The 19,165-nt window shown below is 55.4% G+C and overlaps 1 protein-coding gene across 2 annotated transcripts; it reads right to left on the bottom strand.

The window, feature by feature from the left end:
* Positions 1-202: 202 nt before the first annotated feature.
* Positions 203-10,267, bottom strand: SERPINF1 (serpin family F member 1). 2 transcript variants are annotated; one of them, XM_002718883.6, is made up of 8 exons: positions 10,214-10,267; positions 6,858-6,948; positions 5,127-5,325; positions 4,551-4,706; positions 3,976-4,179; positions 2,461-2,603; positions 1,017-1,227; positions 203-588 (listed from the first exon to the last, which is right to left on the bottom strand). In XM_002718883.6, the coding sequence occupies exons 2-8, from the start codon at positions 6,939-6,941 to the stop codon at positions 329-331; spliced, it is 1,257 nt and encodes a 418-aa protein (XP_002718929.2). In that variant the 5' UTR covers positions 6,942-6,948; positions 10,214-10,267; the 3' UTR covers positions 203-328. The 2 variants fall into 2 exon arrangements, with proteins under 2 accessions (XP_002718929.2, XP_008269150.2); XM_008270928.5 differs by lacking the exon at positions 10,214-10,267 and adding an exon at positions 8,080-9,174.
* Between the last annotated feature and the right edge of the window lie 8,898 nt (positions 10,268-19,165).

Here is a 19,165-nt window from a genome sequence, read left to right as displayed (position 1 = left end):
AGTGGTCCTAGTGCATCAACACCCCCAGAGCAGAAAAACAGCCCTTACAGTATTATACAAGGCAGATAACTAATAGTGGTGACTTCCTGCAGAGTTTAATACAACCAGGCTATAAGTTAAAGACCAGCAAACTCCTGAAGGGCAATTTATCTTCATATTGAGCTTAGCATAGCTAAAATCAGGAGGAACAAAGTAACAAAAATGAAAGATAAAGCTCTTTTATTGCAAAGTATACACTGAAACATTACCACGGCAGCCTTAATGTAATGTATAATCTGCCATCCCTCTGGGGTCTTCTTTTAGGCTACTGGGACATTAAACCAGAGCATTAAGTGCCCCTGGGGTCCAGAATCTTGCCTACGAAGAGCAGGGCCCCTGTGTCCGAGTCCCTCAGCACAAAGATGAAAGGCTGGTTCAGGTGGTAGTCCAGGGAGAAGGCGAGGCGGGCAGGCTGCACCTCTGGCCCCGGGCTGGTTGCCGCCCCGTCCTCATTCCACTCAAAGCCAGCCCGGTGTTCCACGTGCGTGAGCTTGATGGGCTTGCCTGTGATCTTGCTGAAGTCAGGTGACTCAAACAAGGGTTGCAGCTCTGCGAGATTGGGAGAGAGTCTCATGGAAACCTGCCTTATCCAGCGCCCCCAGGGAGGATTTCTCAAGCAGGCAACAAGCTGGGAGCAAAGCATCGCCTTTGACCTGCTGTGAGACAGGCAGGCCTCAGGGCTGGCGGAGGGTTGCGAGACTCGCCAGGGCACACAAGTAAGGTTTAGATTAGAAGCCAGGTCAAACAGACCTGTCTGGGAGGCAGAGTCCTGTGTCCTGTTAGGGCACGTATGTTCCCAGGGCTAAGCAATGAGGCCGATAAGCAAGGCTGCTCAGTCTCCTTGCCCTGACTCCAGCACTATTACAATAGAGCAACCATCTGGGGCCTCCCCACGGGACCATGGAACCCGTGAGTTCAAGGCTCAAAGACTCAACCCCATCCCACCCGCCAAGAGCAGGGCGGTCTGGCAGACATACTTATCTCCTGCAGGGCCTTAGTGACTTCGCCTTCAAAACTCAGCTTCAGCTTGGGGATGCTCAGGGCCGCCTGGATAGTCTTAAGCTCTCGGTCTATGTCATGAATGAACTCGGAGGTGAGGCTTTCTTCTATCAAGGTCAAGTTCTGAGTTGGTCTCAGGGGCAAGAAGAAGATGATGCTCATGCTTCCAGTCAGGGGCAGCTGGGCGATCTGAAACAGCAGGAAGTGCAGGGGTTAGTATCAGGGCCCAAGAGCCTGGGGACAGACACTCCCCAAGGGCTGTCTTCCCTGTCCTGTGGTGGGCCTGGGCCTCGTGTCTCCCTCAGCCCCGATAGATGTGGCAGTTGGCCCTCTAGGTTTGTGCTTCCTGGCAGCAAGTCACCTCCAAATGTTCCTTCCACACGTAGGCTGTTGCCCCTTCCTTAGCCTAAAACCAAGTGAAGCTGCTGCAGAGGCCCTTCCGTGGGTCTAAGGAACACGAGCTGAATTCCAGGTCTCTCTTCGCCCAGAGTCCATCTGCTAACATTTACTGACCATCTGTCGTGTGCAGAGCACTGGACTAGAAGTGCTAGGGGGCGGTGGACACAGCTCTACAGAAACAGCATTAACAAAAGTGATTAACGGCTGGCGTTGTGGTGCAGCAGTTTAAGCTGCTGCTTGGGATACTTGCATCGCATATCATCAGAGCGCCCGGGATCATGTCCCAGCCCCTCCACTTCTGACCCCGCTTCCTGCCTTTGCACTTGGGAGGCAGCAGTTTATGGCTGGTTCCTACCAGCCATGTAGGAGACCTGGATGGAGTCCTGGATTCTGGTATGGTCCTGGCCTAACCTTAGCTGTTGACGTCATTTACAAAGTGAACCAGCAGATGAAAGATTCTCTTTCTCCCACCAGCACTACCCCAGTCTGTCACTCTACCTTTCAAATAAATAAATAAACCCTTTTTTAAGTTATTAACCTAAAAATCCACAGGAAAAATGGAGTCCCAGTGCCAAAAGCCCCCTGAAGTCACAGACAAGAAGTGTGTTCATGCACTCGTGGGGCATCCCAGCCAGTACCCCGGGCTCTGGTCAAATCCTCAGATCCGTGGCCCAGCAAAGGTTCACAGCTACCACTGACTTAGAGCTAATACTCATGGAGGCCTCGAATGCCAGCAGCGTGGAGGCTGTGACAGGTCTGTTTGTTTCAAATTTGAAGGTCTCCAAAAAATGAAAGATGGCAACTCTGCCCAATCTTGCCGGACCCTTAATCCTTACAACAAACTGAGAAGGTGAGTTTTGATAGCCTCCCCCCGCCATTTTGAGAACAGGGGTGGTTCAGAGATGTTGCTGACTTGCTCAAGTCACACAGCAGGCAAAATGTAGGCAGCTGTCTGTCTCCAAGGCCACACCATGCTGCCTCTGCCCTCCCCGCACTCCCACTGTCCACCCCAGTGCTACAGACCTTGCAGTTGAGATCAGAATCCAAGCCATAGCGTAAAGTGGCCTTGGGGTCTGACATCATGGGGACTCTCACGGTTCTTTCCTCATCCAAGTGGAAATCCTGGAGGGAAGTCTTTCTGGAGTCAAACTTTGTTACCCACTGCCCTGGAATGAAAGGAAAAGTGTCCTGAGCCCCAGCGGACAGGGCCGGTGGAAACTGCCCAGCCGGAGGGCTCGCCATCGCCCGAGGTCCTGACACAGCAGGCAGTCACTCCATCTCAGCGTGTGGTTTGGACCCGAATGCCTTCCCCAAGCAAACTTAGATGGACATAAGCTAATTGTGTTGAGCAGAAAGCAAACTGGTGTGCGCATCTACACTGATGTCTCTGGGTGGTGACAGAATCGAAGGAAGTCACAGCTGGGAGGGACCGCCAATGTCAGATCACCCCTCGCTGCCACCCACACACGTGGCGTGGTGTGTGGATACCCTCCAAGCAAGCCCACGCCCAAGCGCCTTCCGTGTCCTGGGTGTGTCACTGCCCTCCCACTCACTGGACAGCACTGCGGGAAGTAGGAAGCCGTCAGACTTTTCTCTAGCGGGGGATGGGGGGGTCCCTTCTTGCCATTCTCTAGCGGGGGATGGGGGGGTCCCTTCTTGCCACCTGGTCGGTGGTTACAAAGCACTTGATAGGGGATGTTGCCCAAACAGCTCTCCAAGGCCTTACTGAACCTGACGGGGGCAGTCCTCACACTGGGCACATCAGCACAACATGGCAGAAGAATGCAGGTGGATGAGCACACGCCATGTCCTCGCTACAGTACCAGGGTTGCTGTGCAAATGAGAGGTAACATCTGCAAAGGGTCTATAAAGTAGGTGTATGGTTTTCACCATCAGTTGAGAAAGCAGGCCTAGAGAATTATGAAATTTGTGCAGGGTAAAGGCAGGGCCAGAATTTATACCTGGTCTAGGGGCTGGCCCTATGGTACAGTGGGTTAAGCTGCCACCTGTAACGCCAGCATCCTGTATCAGAAAGCTGGTTCAAGTCCTGGCTGCTCCACTTCCAGTCCAGCTCCCTGCTAATGTGCCTGGGAAAGCAGCAGAAGATGGCCAAGTCCTTGGGCCCCTGGATCCAGGTGAAGTTCCTGGCTCCTGGCTTTCATCTGACCCAGTCCTGGCTGTTGTAGCCATCTGAGGAGTAACCCAGTGGATGGAAGATCTCTTTCTCTCTCATTCTAACAAATAAATATTTAAAAACAAATAAACCTGGTCTGACTGCAAATCCAGGAATCTAACGCAATGCCCAGCCCCAAACAGGCCCCCTGGTGTTCATTCTTTTTCCTTCTCTGCTCTTCTGCACGCTTCTTGTGCAGTGTAGACACGAGGAGCAGAGAGACACATGCTGGCAAGCGCAGCTCTCACACCCTCCTCTGGCTCTGCCCCAGGTTCATGTTCAACATGACTTCTCGGAGCCTGGCCCAGCCCCCTCAGACACCTGCCAGCCACCCGTGGCCAAAAGGGAAGTAGAGAAGTTCTCACCCTTGAAATAAGCCACGCCGAGGAGGAAAATGCTGATGTCACTGGGCACCTCCCTGGCAGACCTGGCCACCTTCCCTTTCATCTGGGCCTGCACCCAGCCGTTGAGCTCCTGAAGGTCTAAGCGAGGGTTGCCACTCAGGACCCTGGGCCTGGTCCCATACGCCTTCTCCAGCGGTGCCACGAAGCTGGATTTTATCCGCAGCTCTGGGAGAGGGCAGAGCAGAGGTCAGTGTACGAGTCTCACAGCCGCGTCCTCTGAGTGCCCACCAGGCTCAGCTTCTGGCTCGCCTCTCAGCACCCCCCACTTCCCGACCACTCTCCCAGGGACCCGCTGGGACTTCTGCTGGCTCCCCCAGGCCCTGGCCAGGGAACAAGAGAGTTCACTCATTGCTGTTACTGCCCTGCCCCCACCCTCCTGCTGCCGCCGCAACCCACTTCCTCTCTCTGATCCTCTGGGGCTCACAGGGCCCTTCCTGTCCGCGAGTGCCAGGCCTGGCCTGAGCACACAGCGCCTACTGTTTAGAAAGAAGCCCCCAGCGCGGCACCAGGAGCCCCAGGCCAGGAGGGCCACTCACTCCTCTCAAAGATGATGCGGGAGGCACTCTTGAGGTTCTTCTGCGGGGCCGTGACGGCGGCCAGAAGCTCCTTGTAGGTGCCGTGGATGTCCGGGTTGCTGATCAGGTCGTAGTAGAGCGCTCGCTGTATGAGGGATTCTGTTCGCTGTTCGGCTCCTGCCACACAGACAAGGGCGGCCTCGCTGACCGTCTCAGGACAGGGACACCGTATCCCCCTTTGTCTGCCGAGAGCCTGCGTAGGCTGAGCCGGGAGGACATTCTAGGCGGGCAGTTAGAAGGCGGTGGAAGAAGCAGGGACTGTGTTCTGTGCCTAAGGTAGGCTGAAGGCAGCACACCCAGTCTACACCACGTGCTTATCAGCGACCCCTGCGAGCGAGCTCAGCTGGGACGCCAGGGAGCAGGGTCCGGCCATACCCCGGGGGTCAGTTGGCACACGGTGGCTGCACGAATGAGGCCACCACGCCGGTAGGCGCCCAGGCCACACAAAACCTTTCCCGGGAGCCCCGTGCTCACAGCCTCGGGGGCGGCGGAGCGCCCCGCCAGCCCCGCGGGCGCCCTCTGCGACTGCGCACTCACCCAGAGAGAGGGCCGAGAGCGCCGTGGCCACGCTGAGCGGTGACAGGAGCACGTTGGCCGTGGGGCTCTCGGCGGACCGCTGGCGGTACAGGTCATAGCCGAAGTTGGAAACGGCCGCCGCCAGCTTGTTCACGGGGACCTTGAAGAAGGGGTCGTCCTCCTCCAGCGGCGGCCCGGTGCCGTCGGGGGCCGGGGAGCCCTGCCGGGAGACAGGGAGGCCTGGGCTTGGGTTCAGCGGCTTCGCGAGGCGATGTCCTGCTGGCCCGCGGCTGACCTTCTAGCTCCGGCAGGCGCCCTGAGCCTGCCCGGGGCTGTCTGTTCCCCTGATTACGCAGGGGCCCTCAGCTGGGGAGAGGCAGCCGAGGGAGAGACAACTGGCCAGGCTCACACACTTGCGACACGCTTCAAAAATTTAAAATTGACAAGGACTTCCCTCACCCCCCAAGAAACCCCGCACTCAAGCCGAACAAGCTCCCTGGAAGTACACTCCTGCTTTCTCTCTCAGGCGTGGGGGGTCTCTGCCTAGGAGCTGCTATGAAACCCTCCCTTCTGTCCATGGCCCTCTTCCGTGTCTCCTCCTCCTTTGCAGCTTTTTCCTAACCACCCCGATCTGAGGGGACCTTTTGGGTTTTCCGATCTTTTTTCAGCATCATCTACCGCTTACTCGAGAACCACCTGCCAGGCACCGGGCCCCCTGCTAGCTCTTTGCAGTTGAGTTACTTCATTTCACACTTGGCGATGCGTTTGGCGGACGTGATACTCCAAACACGGCGTCTCGAAGCGCTGAGCTCCTTGAAAGGCAATAACGGAGTCCCGTACCTGCCTTCAGAGTAGGCGCTCAATAGACAGGGAAATGAACGGCTGCCGTGGCACCATCAGGGTGGCTTTTGGTTTTGCTGGAGAGCAGAGTGCCAAGATATGCCACCCACTGGCCCACTCCCCAGATGCCTAAAACAGTCAGGGCCTGAGCCAGGAACTGGAAGTGCGGTCCATGTCTCTGATGGGTGGCAGGAAACCAGCCGCCTGAACCACCATCACTGCCTCCCAGAGGTGTGCAGTAGCAGGAAGCTGGAGTCAGGAGCTGGAACTGGCACTCAAACCCAGGCACTCCAGTGTTGGATGTAGCCTCTTAACCAGCTAACACCTGCCCAGTGGGTGTTTGTAGCCCGTTTTACACTCCAGCAGAGACCGAGGCAAAAGGACCTAGTGAGGAGTAGAGCCAGAACTCAAACTCCCAGCTCCCACAAAGCCCGAGGCTGCAGCTCCTGTGCCCAGCTGGCTGTGCCCTCCTGTGCCGGCCACCCTTCCCCCACTGTCAGCACGGGCTTCTTGCCCGGTGCCTGGATCTGCCTTCAGCCCTGCTGTGCTCTCTGGGCAAGGGAGAGGGCTGGCCGGGCCCTTTGCTGCGCGCCTGGTCGGCATCAGAACACCCAGACCTCCATCCACTCGGTGAGCCCCACCAGTCACGCAAGGAAACGAGGAAAGGTGTTTGGGGAAGGGGAGCGGGCCTGGAGTTGTTCACGGGCTTCACGTTTTTGGATCTTACTTTTGATCACACTCTGTCTCCTGAAAGATAAAAGGTTTTCTCTCTGTTTTGAAATCAAGTCCGGGACAAATAAATGCCCCAGCCTGGCCTGGAACCTGGGTGCCTGTGGCAGCCTCTCCCACCTCCCAAGCTTGCTGGTGAGGAGAGGCCGGGACCTCTGATGCTGCCCACCCACCCCTACTGACCTCCTCCGGGCTGCTAGCGATGCTCTGGCAGCTGCCGTGCCCAAGGAGGGCTCCCGTCCAGAGGAGTAGCACCAGGGCCTGCATCGTGGGACTGCAACAGAAGGAGGGGCAGTGGGGCCGCTTTTCTCACCCACCATCCGGCCCTGCACAGCCACGCCCAGAACACGGAGCAGGGGCTGGGCAGGGCCAGAGGTACCACCCCCGCGCCTCCCAAGCTTGACGAGGACTCAGGCGTTCCCCCCTAGCCGTGTGCGCTGCAGCCCTCCACCTGCCCCGTGACCCAGAGTCGACACCATCATCTGTCAGGGGACCCACAGCTGCAGAGCAGGGAAGAGCCAGCCAGGGCTCCTCTGTTCGGAGTCTGGTCTAGCACACACGCACACTAAAGCTTGCCCCTGGAGGCGCCCGACCGGCTCGCTCGTCTCGTAAGAGAGTGCGGGTCTTATCCGTAGAATCAGAGGATGCGCAGCCAAAAAACCCAAGCATCCGGTCCAGCCGCGCCATCTCCGCAGGTTCTCAAACTCTTCTTAAATGGCTCTGGCCTGAAGCATGGCCTCAGGAAAGCCCTCCTTCCCACCCCCGCCCCAGACCCTGGTGTTCCCAGAGCTCTTCCTCTCCTGGTTAGGAGTGCAGGGTCTAGCCAGCGCCGCGGCTCACTAGGCTAATCCTCCGCCTAGCGGCACTGGTACACCAGGTTCTAGTCCCGGTCTGGGCGCCGGATTCTGTCCCGGTTGCCCCTCTTCCAGGCCAGCTCTCTGCTGTGGCCACTGTCCACTTTGCCTGTAAAAAAAAAATCAGAACCAAAAAACTTCAAAAAAAAAAAAAAAAAAAAAAGGAGTGCAGGGTCCAGGGTCAGGCAGCCCAGGCTCAACTCTCAATTCTGTGTCTCTATCACTCTCTAAATTGCAGTTTTTTCTCTTGCAAATAAAATAGAATAGTGGCTGGCTATTGTAGTGAGCATTAAATTAGCTCATGCCAGAAGCCAGCAAGCTCGTCCGTGATCCCCAGTGTCCCCCCTCAGCCAGACTGCGGTCCCCCTTCACTGCCGTGCAGCTGCACAGCCGCCTCTTCCCCCGGAGCTCAAAAACGGCTCTCGTCCCGCAGCCTCTCCCGCAGGTTAAACAGCCCCACGTCCCTCCACTCCCCCCCGGAACACAAAAGAAAACTCTGGAATCTACCGCGTGTCCTACGTGTCCTGCGCCATCCCCACTCCTACACTCACCTCATCCCTGAGCTCACCCTGGGGTCAGATCTGGGGGTGGCGAGAATGAAGACAGCTAGGAGTGAGGGGCGTCACAGAGAAGCCCCCCCAGAGGTCTTCTGGTGAGCGAGCTGGACTAGCCGTCACCACCTGACACACACGCACACACACACACACACACAGCAAATTGGATCAGAGAAGTTGGCGGTGCAGCGTGTGAGTCCCTGAAATGAAGAGGGACGATCAGCGGACACTGCGGCGCACCAAAGGCAACAAGAGGAAAGGTCGCTCCGGGGTTTGCTCAGCGGGAGACAGGGAGGGCCAGCCAGCGGGAAGCAGCCAGGCTTTCCAAACCCTGCCCGAGAGTGTGGGTGTCTCGGCGAGCATTCCACCCAGCAGCTGCTCTTCCACGTGGCCGCCCTGCCGCTCACCCTGGAGAAACGTTCCCTTGACACAGCAGGGAGAGACAGAGGCCTGCAGCTGCGCTCCACCCAGCCCCACCCGGAGCTGGCAGTGAGGCTGCAGGAAGACCCTGAGCTCCAGCCCCTCCGGCCCAGGGGAGGGCAGTGAGACAGGAGCCGCGGGCAGAAGCCAAGCTCACAGTTCCAAGGCACTCGAGGGTGGGGCCTTCTTCAGTCCCCACGGAGTCCAAACCCAAGCCTCTGGTCACGTGCTTGATCCCTGTCCCCCATGTGGGTAGGCTGAGGCGAGGAAGAGAAGGCTCGGGGTCCAAAGAGGGCCCAGAGCTGAACGGGGCAGGGATCTGGGGCGAGTGGAAGATGTTTCAAAGGCCTCTCCTTGCATGGTCCTTCTCAAGTCACAGGGACACAGGCAGCAGTGGCGAGGCTGTTAGAGTCCCCGACAGGGAGGGTCTGCGTGGGGGCCTGCAGAGTAGAGGCGATGCCCTGCCCAAGGAGATGGTGCTGGTCAGGGGCCCAGGGACGGCGAGGACAACCTGGCCGGAGGGCTGTGTGCAAGCCAGACCCTGGTCCTGCCGGGTGGGCAGGGCACCAGGGGAGGTGGCTGTCTTCCCTGCCAGGGCCAGGCCGTATTTTCTGCCGCCTTGCCCAAATCCAGGAGGCACAGGCGCTGGGATTTTATGGTCTTGCCTGGAAGCTAGAAGGACAGCAGCAAGCCAGTACATGTGTTTCAGATTAAAGCCAGTTGTGAGGCAAACACCCTCCCTCCTCCTCCCCCCAGAGTCACAGCCTCCGGCCACATGGCAGGGGACCTCCCTCTCCCCTGGCCCTCCCCTGCTGACCCCTCCAGCCCAGAGGGTAGGCTCTTTCTGAAGTCTCAGAACCTGAATGAGTCAAGCTATGGGCCCCCGAGCTGCCCTTCCCCACACCCCAGAAGGACCAGCCCTGGGAGTAGAGCGCCCCGGTCCCCGCCACTCCTGGGAGCTGAACTCCTGGTGGCCCTGGGCGTGCCAGACAGTGGCGGGGTTTCTGAGAAGCCGGCAGCTCTTCTTCGGCTCAAACCCACTCCTTGCCCGGGACGGTGGAAAGGGCGAGGGAGAGACAGCTCCGGCAGCCAAGCCCCCGCACCCAGACACCAGCTGGACTAAGTGACGGTCATCATTAGTGACAGGCCACAGCCTCAGTGTCCCCCGGCTCTCCCTGCAGCTGCTTTGGCCAAGAGGACGGGTGGGGGCCGGAGAGATGGGCCAGCTGTCCCCCGTCCCAGCCCCAGGGCAGAGCTCCCGCAGGCCAGCTGCTCACCAGGCCAAGGGAAGCCAGGGATGGGGGGCAAGAGGGACAGACCCGCCGACCGCCCCTGGTGGGAGCAGCTCCCTGGGAGCCTCCTGCCCCCCGGGACTCCAGCGCCCTGGGTGCTGCTCAGCCCTAACCCAGAGGCTTAGTTCCCCACCCCTATTGTTTCCCACTGGCTTCATTCAAAAGTCCTTCCAGACTCCTCAACTGATGTGGGGTTTAGAGGTAATGGGGTCCTGGCCTGTCTCCCCACGACCACCCTGTGCCCTCGCTCACCCACTCTGCTCATGTGCAAGTGGCAGGAGCTACTGTCCGCCACCTCCTCTCCTGTGCACCCCTCTTTTCTGCTCCCTGGGAGACCCCTTGCTCTGTCAGTACCCCCAGCCCAGGGGCGCCTCACCCGTCTTTGCCCGGCTCGCCGGCCGGACCGGGCACTGCTTTACCTGTGGGTCCGCTGCAGCTCCACACAGGCCCAGCTCCCTCTAAGCCTGCACACTGAGGGGGCTCCGGCAAGCACAGGAGCTTTTTTTGCCGCCTCCCCGTCCAGCGTCCAGCAGGCTTCAAATTACAGCTATTCCTTTCTTAAAGCGACCTGCACTCAATTTGCATCTTGTGATTGCATCATTGTCTGGTGTCAACTCTAACACACAGAGGCCCTACCACCCCTACACCCCCAAGACACACACGTTTGTGCACCCTCCTCTGCCCCCAGGTCTGCCTGCCGGGCCTGCCCCTCCTTGCTGCCTGCTGGAACTCCCTGCAAGCTGGCTGACCCCGGAGGGCACCTAGGCAGCCTGGGGTGGGAGACAGGGCTGAGCGGGAGTGTCCCACGAGAGGAGCCCAGGGAGGCAGGCAGTGGCCCAGGTCAGGACTCGAGGGGCTTCCCGGCTCTTGGCTCTGGGGCTCCCCTGGATTTGGGGTGAGATACCTCACCCTTTCCTCTGGCTGCAAAGTGAAGGGATGGACCCTGGGTGTCTGTGCTTTCTCAGCCCCGAAATTCTGTGAATTCTGAAGATTACAAAAGGCAGTGGGGGAGAAGGAGCCAAGGCAGAGCTGAGAGGAGGCCCACTCTGCGCCCCCCATCAAGCTGGGTGCATGGAGCCTGTCTCCAGGGGAGACTCCTGGGCCGGCCTCACCTGGCCATGTTTGGAAACCTTCCACATGGTGGTGAGATGGAAACAGTGATGTACAGAGTGATTAGGGAATGTCACTAAATCATTTTCTTTTTTAAAGATTTATTTATTTGAAAGGTAGAGTGACAGAGATAGATCTTCCATTCTCTGGTTCACTCCCCAAATAGTGGCAACAGCTGGTGCTGGGTAATGACCTAGAGCCTGGAACTCCATCCAGGTCTCCCACATGGATTGCAGGGGCTCAAGCCCCTGAACCATCACCTGCTGCCTCCCAGGCTCATTAGCACAGCACCAAGACTGGAGCCGGCACTCTGATATGACATGTGGATGTCCCGAGTGGTAGCTTAACCTGCGGGGCGCAATGCCTGTCCCTAGCAAAACATCTTCTCAGCACATATGAGTTCTGGCCAAGAAAGAGCAACAACCGTTCAGAGAAAGAGAGACCAGAGAAGAGCAGGAGAGTGTTCCGGGACATTTAGCTCACGGAAGAGAAAATTTAAGTAAACAGCTCCAGAAAGCAGAACGGGGGTCTCTGGGTAGAACTTTCCTGTGGCCAGGGTCAGCTTTATACAAGGAAGAATGTGTCCACAGTCACAAAAAAAATTGTTGCGCATCTCTGTGCTGGGCACCTGGAGGAGACGGGGGTCATGGACGAGGAAAGCCCGCAGCTCGCTAGCTGCTAACAGAGGCTGCCGTGGGAACTGATGGCTCCAGTGAAACGGGGATCGCTGTGGCTGCACCGTCCACTCCGGGAGCTGCTAACCACAATGCCTGCAGAGCGCTCCAAAGGTGGCAGGTCCGAATTGCAACCTGCTGTCCATGGAAAAGTGTGGGGGCGGCACTGCGCTGGAGTGGAATCAGCTGCCGTTGGGGAAGCCCGCATCCCATACTGAGTGCCCTTCAAGCCCGTGCTACTCCACTTCAACCCAGCTTCCTGGTAATGCATTCAGGGAGGCGGGAGATGACGGCTCAGGTGCAGTGCGCGAGTGCCTGCCACCCCTGTGGGAGTACAGGATGGAGCTCCTGGTTCCCCGCTTCAGCTTGGTGCACACCTGGCTGTTATGGCCATTTCGGGGGTGAAGTAGCAAGTGGAAGATCTCTCTCCCTCTCTCTCTCTCGCTTCTACTCTCTCTCTTTCACTCTGCCTCTCAAATAAATAAAATTGTTTTTAATTTTAAACATTTGACAATACCAGTGTTTGTGAGGATGCAGACAACCAAAATCTCTTATATCAATACTGCCACCCTGATGACCAATCCAGCAATAATTTCAAAGCTGTGTGTAACCATCTGGGGCAGCCCTGGCCGCTAAAGATGGACAACCCCAACCCTACAAGTGAGCAATTCCACCACTAAGCATGGGAGCTAAAAAGACTCCCAAAGGGGCCAGCATTGTGGCGTAGTAGATAAAGCTCCCCCCTGTGACACCAGTATCCTATATGGGCACTGGTTCGAGTCCTGGGCACTCCACTTCCAATCTAGCTATCTGCTAATTCTCTTCAGAAAACGATGGAAGATGGCTCAAATGCTTGGGTCCCTGCCACCCACATGGGAGACCCGGATGAAGCTCCTGGCTCCTGGCTTCAGCCTGGCACAGCCATGGCCATTGCACCATTTGGAGAATGAACAAGCAGATGGAAGATCTCCCTCTCTCTCTCTGTCTCACTGAAACTCTTTTGAATTAATAAATAAACCTCTAAAATTAAATTAAGATTAAAAATAAAAACATGGCCGGCGCCGCGGCTCACTAGGCTAATCCTCCACCTAGCGGTGCCGGCACACCAGGTTCTAGTCCCGGTCGGGGAACCGGATTCTGTCCCGGTTGCCCCTCTTCCAGGCCAGCTCTCTGCTGTGGCCCGGGAGTGCAGTGGAGGATGGCCCAGGTGCTTGGGCCCTGCACCCCATGGGAGACCAGGAAAAGCACCTGGCTCCTGGCTCCTGCCATCGGATCAGCGCGGTGCGCCGGCCGCAGCGCGCCGGCCGCGGCGGCCATTGGAGGGTGAACCAATGGCAAAAGGAAGACCTTTCTCTCTGTCTCTCTCTCTCACTGTCCACTCTGCCTGTCAAAAAATAAATAAATAAATAAATAAAATAAAATAAAATAAAATAAAAACATGCAACAGAGTGAGTTTTTGACTTAGTGGTTAAGACATTGGTTAAGATGCCTGTGTCCCACACGAGAGTTGGGTTGAATTCTCAACTCCAGCTTCCTGTAATACACCCCTGGGAGACAGCATGATGGCTCGTAGTTAGGTTCCTGACACCAACATGGGAGACTTGGATCAAGTTCCTGACTCCTAGCTTCTGCCCAGCCATTGAACTCGCTCTCTCTCTCTCTCACTCTCCCTGCCCCTCAAATAAATAAAATTTTAAATAAAAAATAATAAAAACTTCAAACCAATTCCATAAAGATACATCAAAAAGCTTATAAAAATGGAATTAAAAATATATGTATGTGTCCGACGGTGTGATGTAGCAGGTAAAGCCACTGCCTGCAGTGCTGGCATGTCATATGTGTACCAGTTCAAGTCCCAGCTGCTCCACTTCTGATCCAGCTCTCTTTTATCACCTGGGTAAGCAGTAGAAGATGGCCCAAGTCCTTGGGTCCCTGCACCCATGTGGGAGGCCCATGTGGCTCCTGGCTTCTGATAGGTCCAGCTCCGGTCTTTGCAGCTATTTGGGAAGTGATCCAGGAGATGGAAGATGTCTCTTTCTCTCTGTCTCTGCCTCTCTGTAACTCTGCCTTTCAAATAAATAAATAAATCTAAGAAAGAAAGAAAGAAAGAAAGAAAGAAAGAAAGAAAGAAAGAAAGAAAGAAAGAAAGAAAGAGAAAGGAAGGAAGGAAGGAAGGAAGGAAGGAAGGAAGGAAGGAAGGAAGGAAGGAAGAAAGAAAGAAAGAAAGAGAGAGAGAAATGTTTTTTGGGGGCTGGCACTGTGGCGCAATGGGTTAACACCCTGGCCTGAAGCACCAGCATCCCCTATGGGCGCCGGTTCGAGTCCAAGCTGCTCCTCTTCTGATCCAGCTCTCTGCTATGGCCTGGGAAAGCAGTAAAAGATGGCCCAAGTCCTTGGGCCCCTGCACCCGCATGGGAGACCCGGATAAAGCTCCTGGCTCCTGGCTTCAGATCGACGCAGCTCCAGCCATTGCAGCCAACTAGGGAGTGAACCAGCGGATGGAAGACCTCTCCCTATCTCTCTCTGCCTCTCCTCTCTCTGTGTAACTCTGACTTTCAAATAAATAAATCTTTTTTAAAAAAAGAAAAAAACATTTTTAAAAAAAGATATGCATTTATGTTGGTGCAATAAATTTTGAAATCCACGCATAGTTTTTTATAATACACATTTTCCTGTTCCGTGAACTCTTGGAAGACTTCTTGCATATAGCACTCAGTGATAAACACTTACATGATGAAAATAATAAAACTGCATTCTGTATCATAGTTACGGGGGCAGGGGAAGAGCTGAGGAGGGAGTATAGGACTGTCACTCTAATAAGAATATTTGCGGGATAATGATGCTATGTAATTCTTTTTGTCTTTTTGTATGTCTTGATTATTTCATTATAAATTATAAAGGAGACAAATTTATGGGCTTGTGTTGTGGCTCAGGGGTTAAGCCACCAACTGCAATGCCAGCATCCCATATGATCATCAGTTCAAGTCCTGGCTGCTCCACTTCCAATCCAGCTCCCTGCTAATACACTTAGGAAATCATCACAGGATGGCCTGCATGCTTGGGCCCCTGCATCCATGTGGGAGACCCAGCTGAAGCTCCTGGCTCCTGGCTTGGGCCTGGCCCAGCCCTGATTGTTGTGGCCATCTGGGGAGTGAACCAGCAGATGGAAGCTCTCTCTCTATTTCTATCTCTCTGTCACTCTGCTTTTCAAATAAATAACTGAATGCATCTTATTTTTTAGCAGGAAGCCAAGGAACTGAGAGGGGAGGGAAGGAGTGCGCTGATGCAGACACCAGAGCAATGCGGCACAAGCCAGGACTCGCCTGGAAGCTGGAGGGGCAGGAAGGGTTCTCCCGCTGGAGACTTTGCCGGGCACACGGCCCCGCCCACACCTTCATGTCAGACTTGCTCTCAGAATTATTAGGAAAGACATTTGTGCCATTTTAAGCCAAAATAGACACACACACACATGCGCACACACGTACACAAACCCTCCATCCAAGTCTCCCATATGGGTAACAGGGGCCCAAGTACCTGCACATCAGCAGGAAACTGGATCAGAAGTGGAGTAGCGAGGACCCAAACAAAGCACTCCCGTGTGGGATGCAGGCACTTCCCTGCCGTGTGACAGTGATTGTCCCTGTTTATTTTTTATGGTTTTTTTCATTTTTTTTTTTTTTTGACAGGCAGAGTGGACAGTGAGAGAGACAGAGAGAAAGGTCTTCCTTCCGTTGGTTCACCCCCAAAATGGCCACTATGACCGGCGCGCTGCGCCAATCCGAAGCCAGGAGCCAGGTGCTTCCTCCTGGTCTCCCACGTGGGTGCAGGGCCCAAGCACTTGGGCCATCCTCCACTGTACTCCCGGGCCACAGCAGAGAGCTGGACTGGAAGAGGAGCAGCCGGGACTAGAACCTGGTGCCCATATGGGATGCCGGCGCCGCAGGCAGAGGATTAATCAAGTAAGCCACGGCGCTGGGCCCTGTCCCTGTTTATTTTTTAAAATTTTATTTGAGAGGGAGAGAGGGAGAGAGAAAGAGAGAGAGGGAGAGAGAGAGCGAGCGAGACAGAGCACTCTAACACTTCCAAGCACAAGAGGGGGTGTGATGCTTTTTTTTATATTATTTTATTTGTTGAATTTGAAAGGCAGAGATGGAGATCTATCTTCTGGTCCACTCCCCACGGGCTTGCTACTAGAGCCCTCGCCTGTGCCTTCCACAGTGCACATTAGAAGTGGAGCCAGGGCTTGAGCCCAGGTGCTCAGCCAGGAGATGCAGCACCCCAAGTGGGATCTTCACCCCCGAGGCAAGCACCTCCCACCCCAGGGGTGCCGTTACTTGAGCTGGAGCCACAGGCGCAAGCCCTTTCCGCAGCAAGCTGGGACACGTGGTCCCCTATGCCAGTGTGGTGTTTCCGCCATAACATGTGCAAAATGGAAATCTCTGACCCACCCTAAAATCTGTCCCTCACTCTGCTTCCCGTCTCAGTAAAAGACACCCCACCTACCCATTTTCTCAAAAACCCAGGAATTCATCTCTTCAAAAATTATTTATTTAATTTCCCTCTCACTCTCCAAATGCTGGCAACAGATGGTGCTGGGCCGAGGCCAAAGCTGGGAGCCACAAATTCAGCTCAGGTTTCCATAGTGGTTGTTAGAACCCAGTTACTTGGGGCCAGCGCCGCGGCGCAGTAGGTTAATTCTCCGCCCGCAGTGCCGGCATCCCATATGGGTGCCGGTTCTAGTCCCGGCTGCTCCACCTCCAGTCCAGCTCTCTGCTATGGCCTGGGAAAGCAGTAGAAGATGGCCCAAGTCCTTGGGCCCCTGCACCCACATAGGAGACCAGTAAAAAGCTCCTGGCTGCTGGCTTCAGATCAGCCCAGCTCCAGCCATTGTGGCCAACTGGGGAATGAACCAGCAGATGGAAGACCTCTCTCTTTCTCTCTGTCTCTCCTTTTCTCTCTGTGTAACTCTGATTTTCAAATAAATAAATAAGTCTTTAAAAGAAAAAAAAGAAAAACCCAGTTACTTGAGCCAACCCCACTGCCTTCAGGGTCTGCAGTACAAGAAGCTGGAACCGGAAGCCAGAGGCAGCTGTTAAACCCAGGTGCCCCAATATGGGATGCAGGTATCAACTGCTGGGCCAAATGCCTGTTACCCAAACCCAGGAATTTAAATGATGAACCCCACTATCCTTGGGTTTTTCTTTTGCTCAACTCCCACACACTCTAAGAACTTCAGTCTGCAAAATATCTGCATTCTTAAAAAAAAAAAAAGATTTATTTATTTGAAAGCCAGAGTTACACAGAGAGAGAGGGAGAGGCAGAGAGAGAGAGAGAGAGAAAGAGACAGAGAGACAGAGAGACAGAGAGAGGTTTTCCATCTGCTGGTTCACTCTCCAAATGGCCGCAATGGCCAGAGCTGCGCCAATCCTAAGCCAGGAGCCAGGAGCTTCCTCTGGGTCTCCCATGTGAACCCCTGCATTCTGATTGCAGGTCTTGCCCCCTTCGTGTCTCGCCTGCTGACCGTTCCTCCTCCTCCCACTGTCTCTCCAAGGTCTGTCCTCCACGCTGCATCCCATGAGCGCGGGGGGCTCAACTCAGATCCCGGTCCCCCGCAGCTAAGAGTTCCTCAGCGAAGGAAGCATCGCCGTCCACAATAGCATCAGTGGATTCACAAACGGGAGCCGAAGGAAAGAAGCGAGAGCCAGGGCACAACAGACTGCACGATTCCGTCATATAACGCTCGGAGACAGGGGGAACTGGGGCGGGCGTTTCGCACAGCAGTCGAGTTACTGCTTGGGGCGCCCACAGCGCCTGTCAGAGTGCCTGGTTCAAGCCTTGCCTGTGCTTCCCATCTAACTTCCTGCTAATGCTCACAGTCATGGGAGGCAGCAGGGGGTGGCTCAGGTGCTTGGGTCCCAGCACCTACGTGGGAGACCCGGATGAGGCTCCTGGCTCCTCCAACCTGGTTGTTGCAAGCATGTGGAAGCCTCTCTCTCTCTCTCTCTCTCTCTCCCCCCCCCCCCCACTTTCCCTCTCCCTCTCCCTTTCAAATAAAAACTAAAAATACACTTAACAGCGAAAGGAAGGGCTCGTGTGTGTCCCAAGGAGGCAGTGGAGAGAGCTCCGATTCTGGACTTGGATGCTGTTCTCGGTTCCACAGGCGGATTCGGCTCACAAGAGAATCTAAGAACTTGAGGCACAGCTACGCCTGTGTGCTCTGCAGGTTGCACTTCAATTAACACTTTAAAGCAGCGCCCTTGGAGGCTCTCCTTCTGCTCGGAATAAGGTGCAAACCCTGTCTCGGCCTGCAAGGCCCCTGTGGTCCAGCCCCAGCTGACCTCTCCAGCTTCCGCCTTCCATGTTCTCCCTGGCCTGTCACCCTGTCACACTGGCCTTCTTTGCTGCTTCTCCAATGATCAAAGCCCCTTTCTGCCCCAGGCCCTTTGCCCTGGCTGTCACCTCTTCCTGAACACTCTGTCTCTGTGGATGGTCAGGCTTTTATTTCATCCATCTCTCAGCTCCAATGTCACCTTGGGAAGGTTTTTCCCCAATACTCAGCATCATAGAACCTTGAGAATTTCCTTTATGATGCTTATTCTGCTTACTGGATCTCGTATTTGTTTCTGTTTGTGGTCTGGATGACCCACCACCAAACTTAGGCTCTGATAAAATGAGGGTCTTTTGGGCCCAGCGCTGTGGCTCACTTGGTTAATCCTCCACCTGCAGTGCTGGCATCCCATATGGGCACCAGGTTCTAGTCCCAGCTGCTCCTCTTCCAGTCCAGCTCTCTGCTGTGGCCCGGGAGTGCAGTGGAGGATGGCCCAAGTGCTTGGGCCCTGCACCTGCATGGGAGACTAGGAGGAAGCACCTGGCTCCTGGCTTCAGATCGGCACAGCACCGGCCGCGGCAGCCATTTTGGGGGTGAACCAACGGAAGGAAGACCTTTCTCTCTGTCTCTCTCCCTCTATCTGTAACTCTACCTGTCAAATAAATAAATAAATCTTAAAAAAAGAAGAAGAAGAAATAATGAGGGTCTTTTATCTGCTTGTTGGTGCTGCACCCATGGAGCTGAGCACACTGCCGGGCATGGCAGCCAGAGCAGCGGCAGACGGTGGCCCTGGGGAGTGGGGACTAGGCCCAGAGAGGGCCCTGCACTGAAAGGAGAGGAGGAGAAGGCTGAGAAAGACTTGGGGGTAAGATCAAGGTGACACAGGCCAGCACTGGGGCTGCTGCCTACAATGCTGACATCCCATATGGAACCCTGGCTGCTCCACTTCCTATCCAGCTCCCTGCTAACGTGCCTCGGAAAGCAACAGAGGACGGCCCAAGGGCTCGGGCCCCTGCAACACACACGGGAGACCAAGTGGAGTTCCAGGCTCCTGGTGGTGGTCCTAGCTGTTGTGGCCAGTGGGAAGTGAGCCGGGGATGGAAGATCTCTGTCTCTGTCTCTCTCTCCCCCTCTCCCCTGTGTGTGTCCCTCTCTCTCTGTAACTCTGCCTTTCAAATAATTAAATAAATCTTAAAAAGAAAAAAAGTTCAAGTTGGCAGACTTGGTGAGTTAATTCCTCCACTTTTTTTTTTTTTTTT

The sequence above is a fragment of the Oryctolagus cuniculus genome, chromosome 17 (genome assembly GCF_051225735.1).
Source record: "Oryctolagus cuniculus isolate XC-2025 breed Fujian yellow rabbit chromosome 17, ASM5122573v1, whole genome shotgun sequence".
Lineage (NCBI taxonomy): Eukaryota > Metazoa > Chordata > Mammalia > Lagomorpha > Leporidae > Oryctolagus > Oryctolagus cuniculus.
This window is presented reverse-complemented; position numbering and strand designations above follow the sequence as displayed.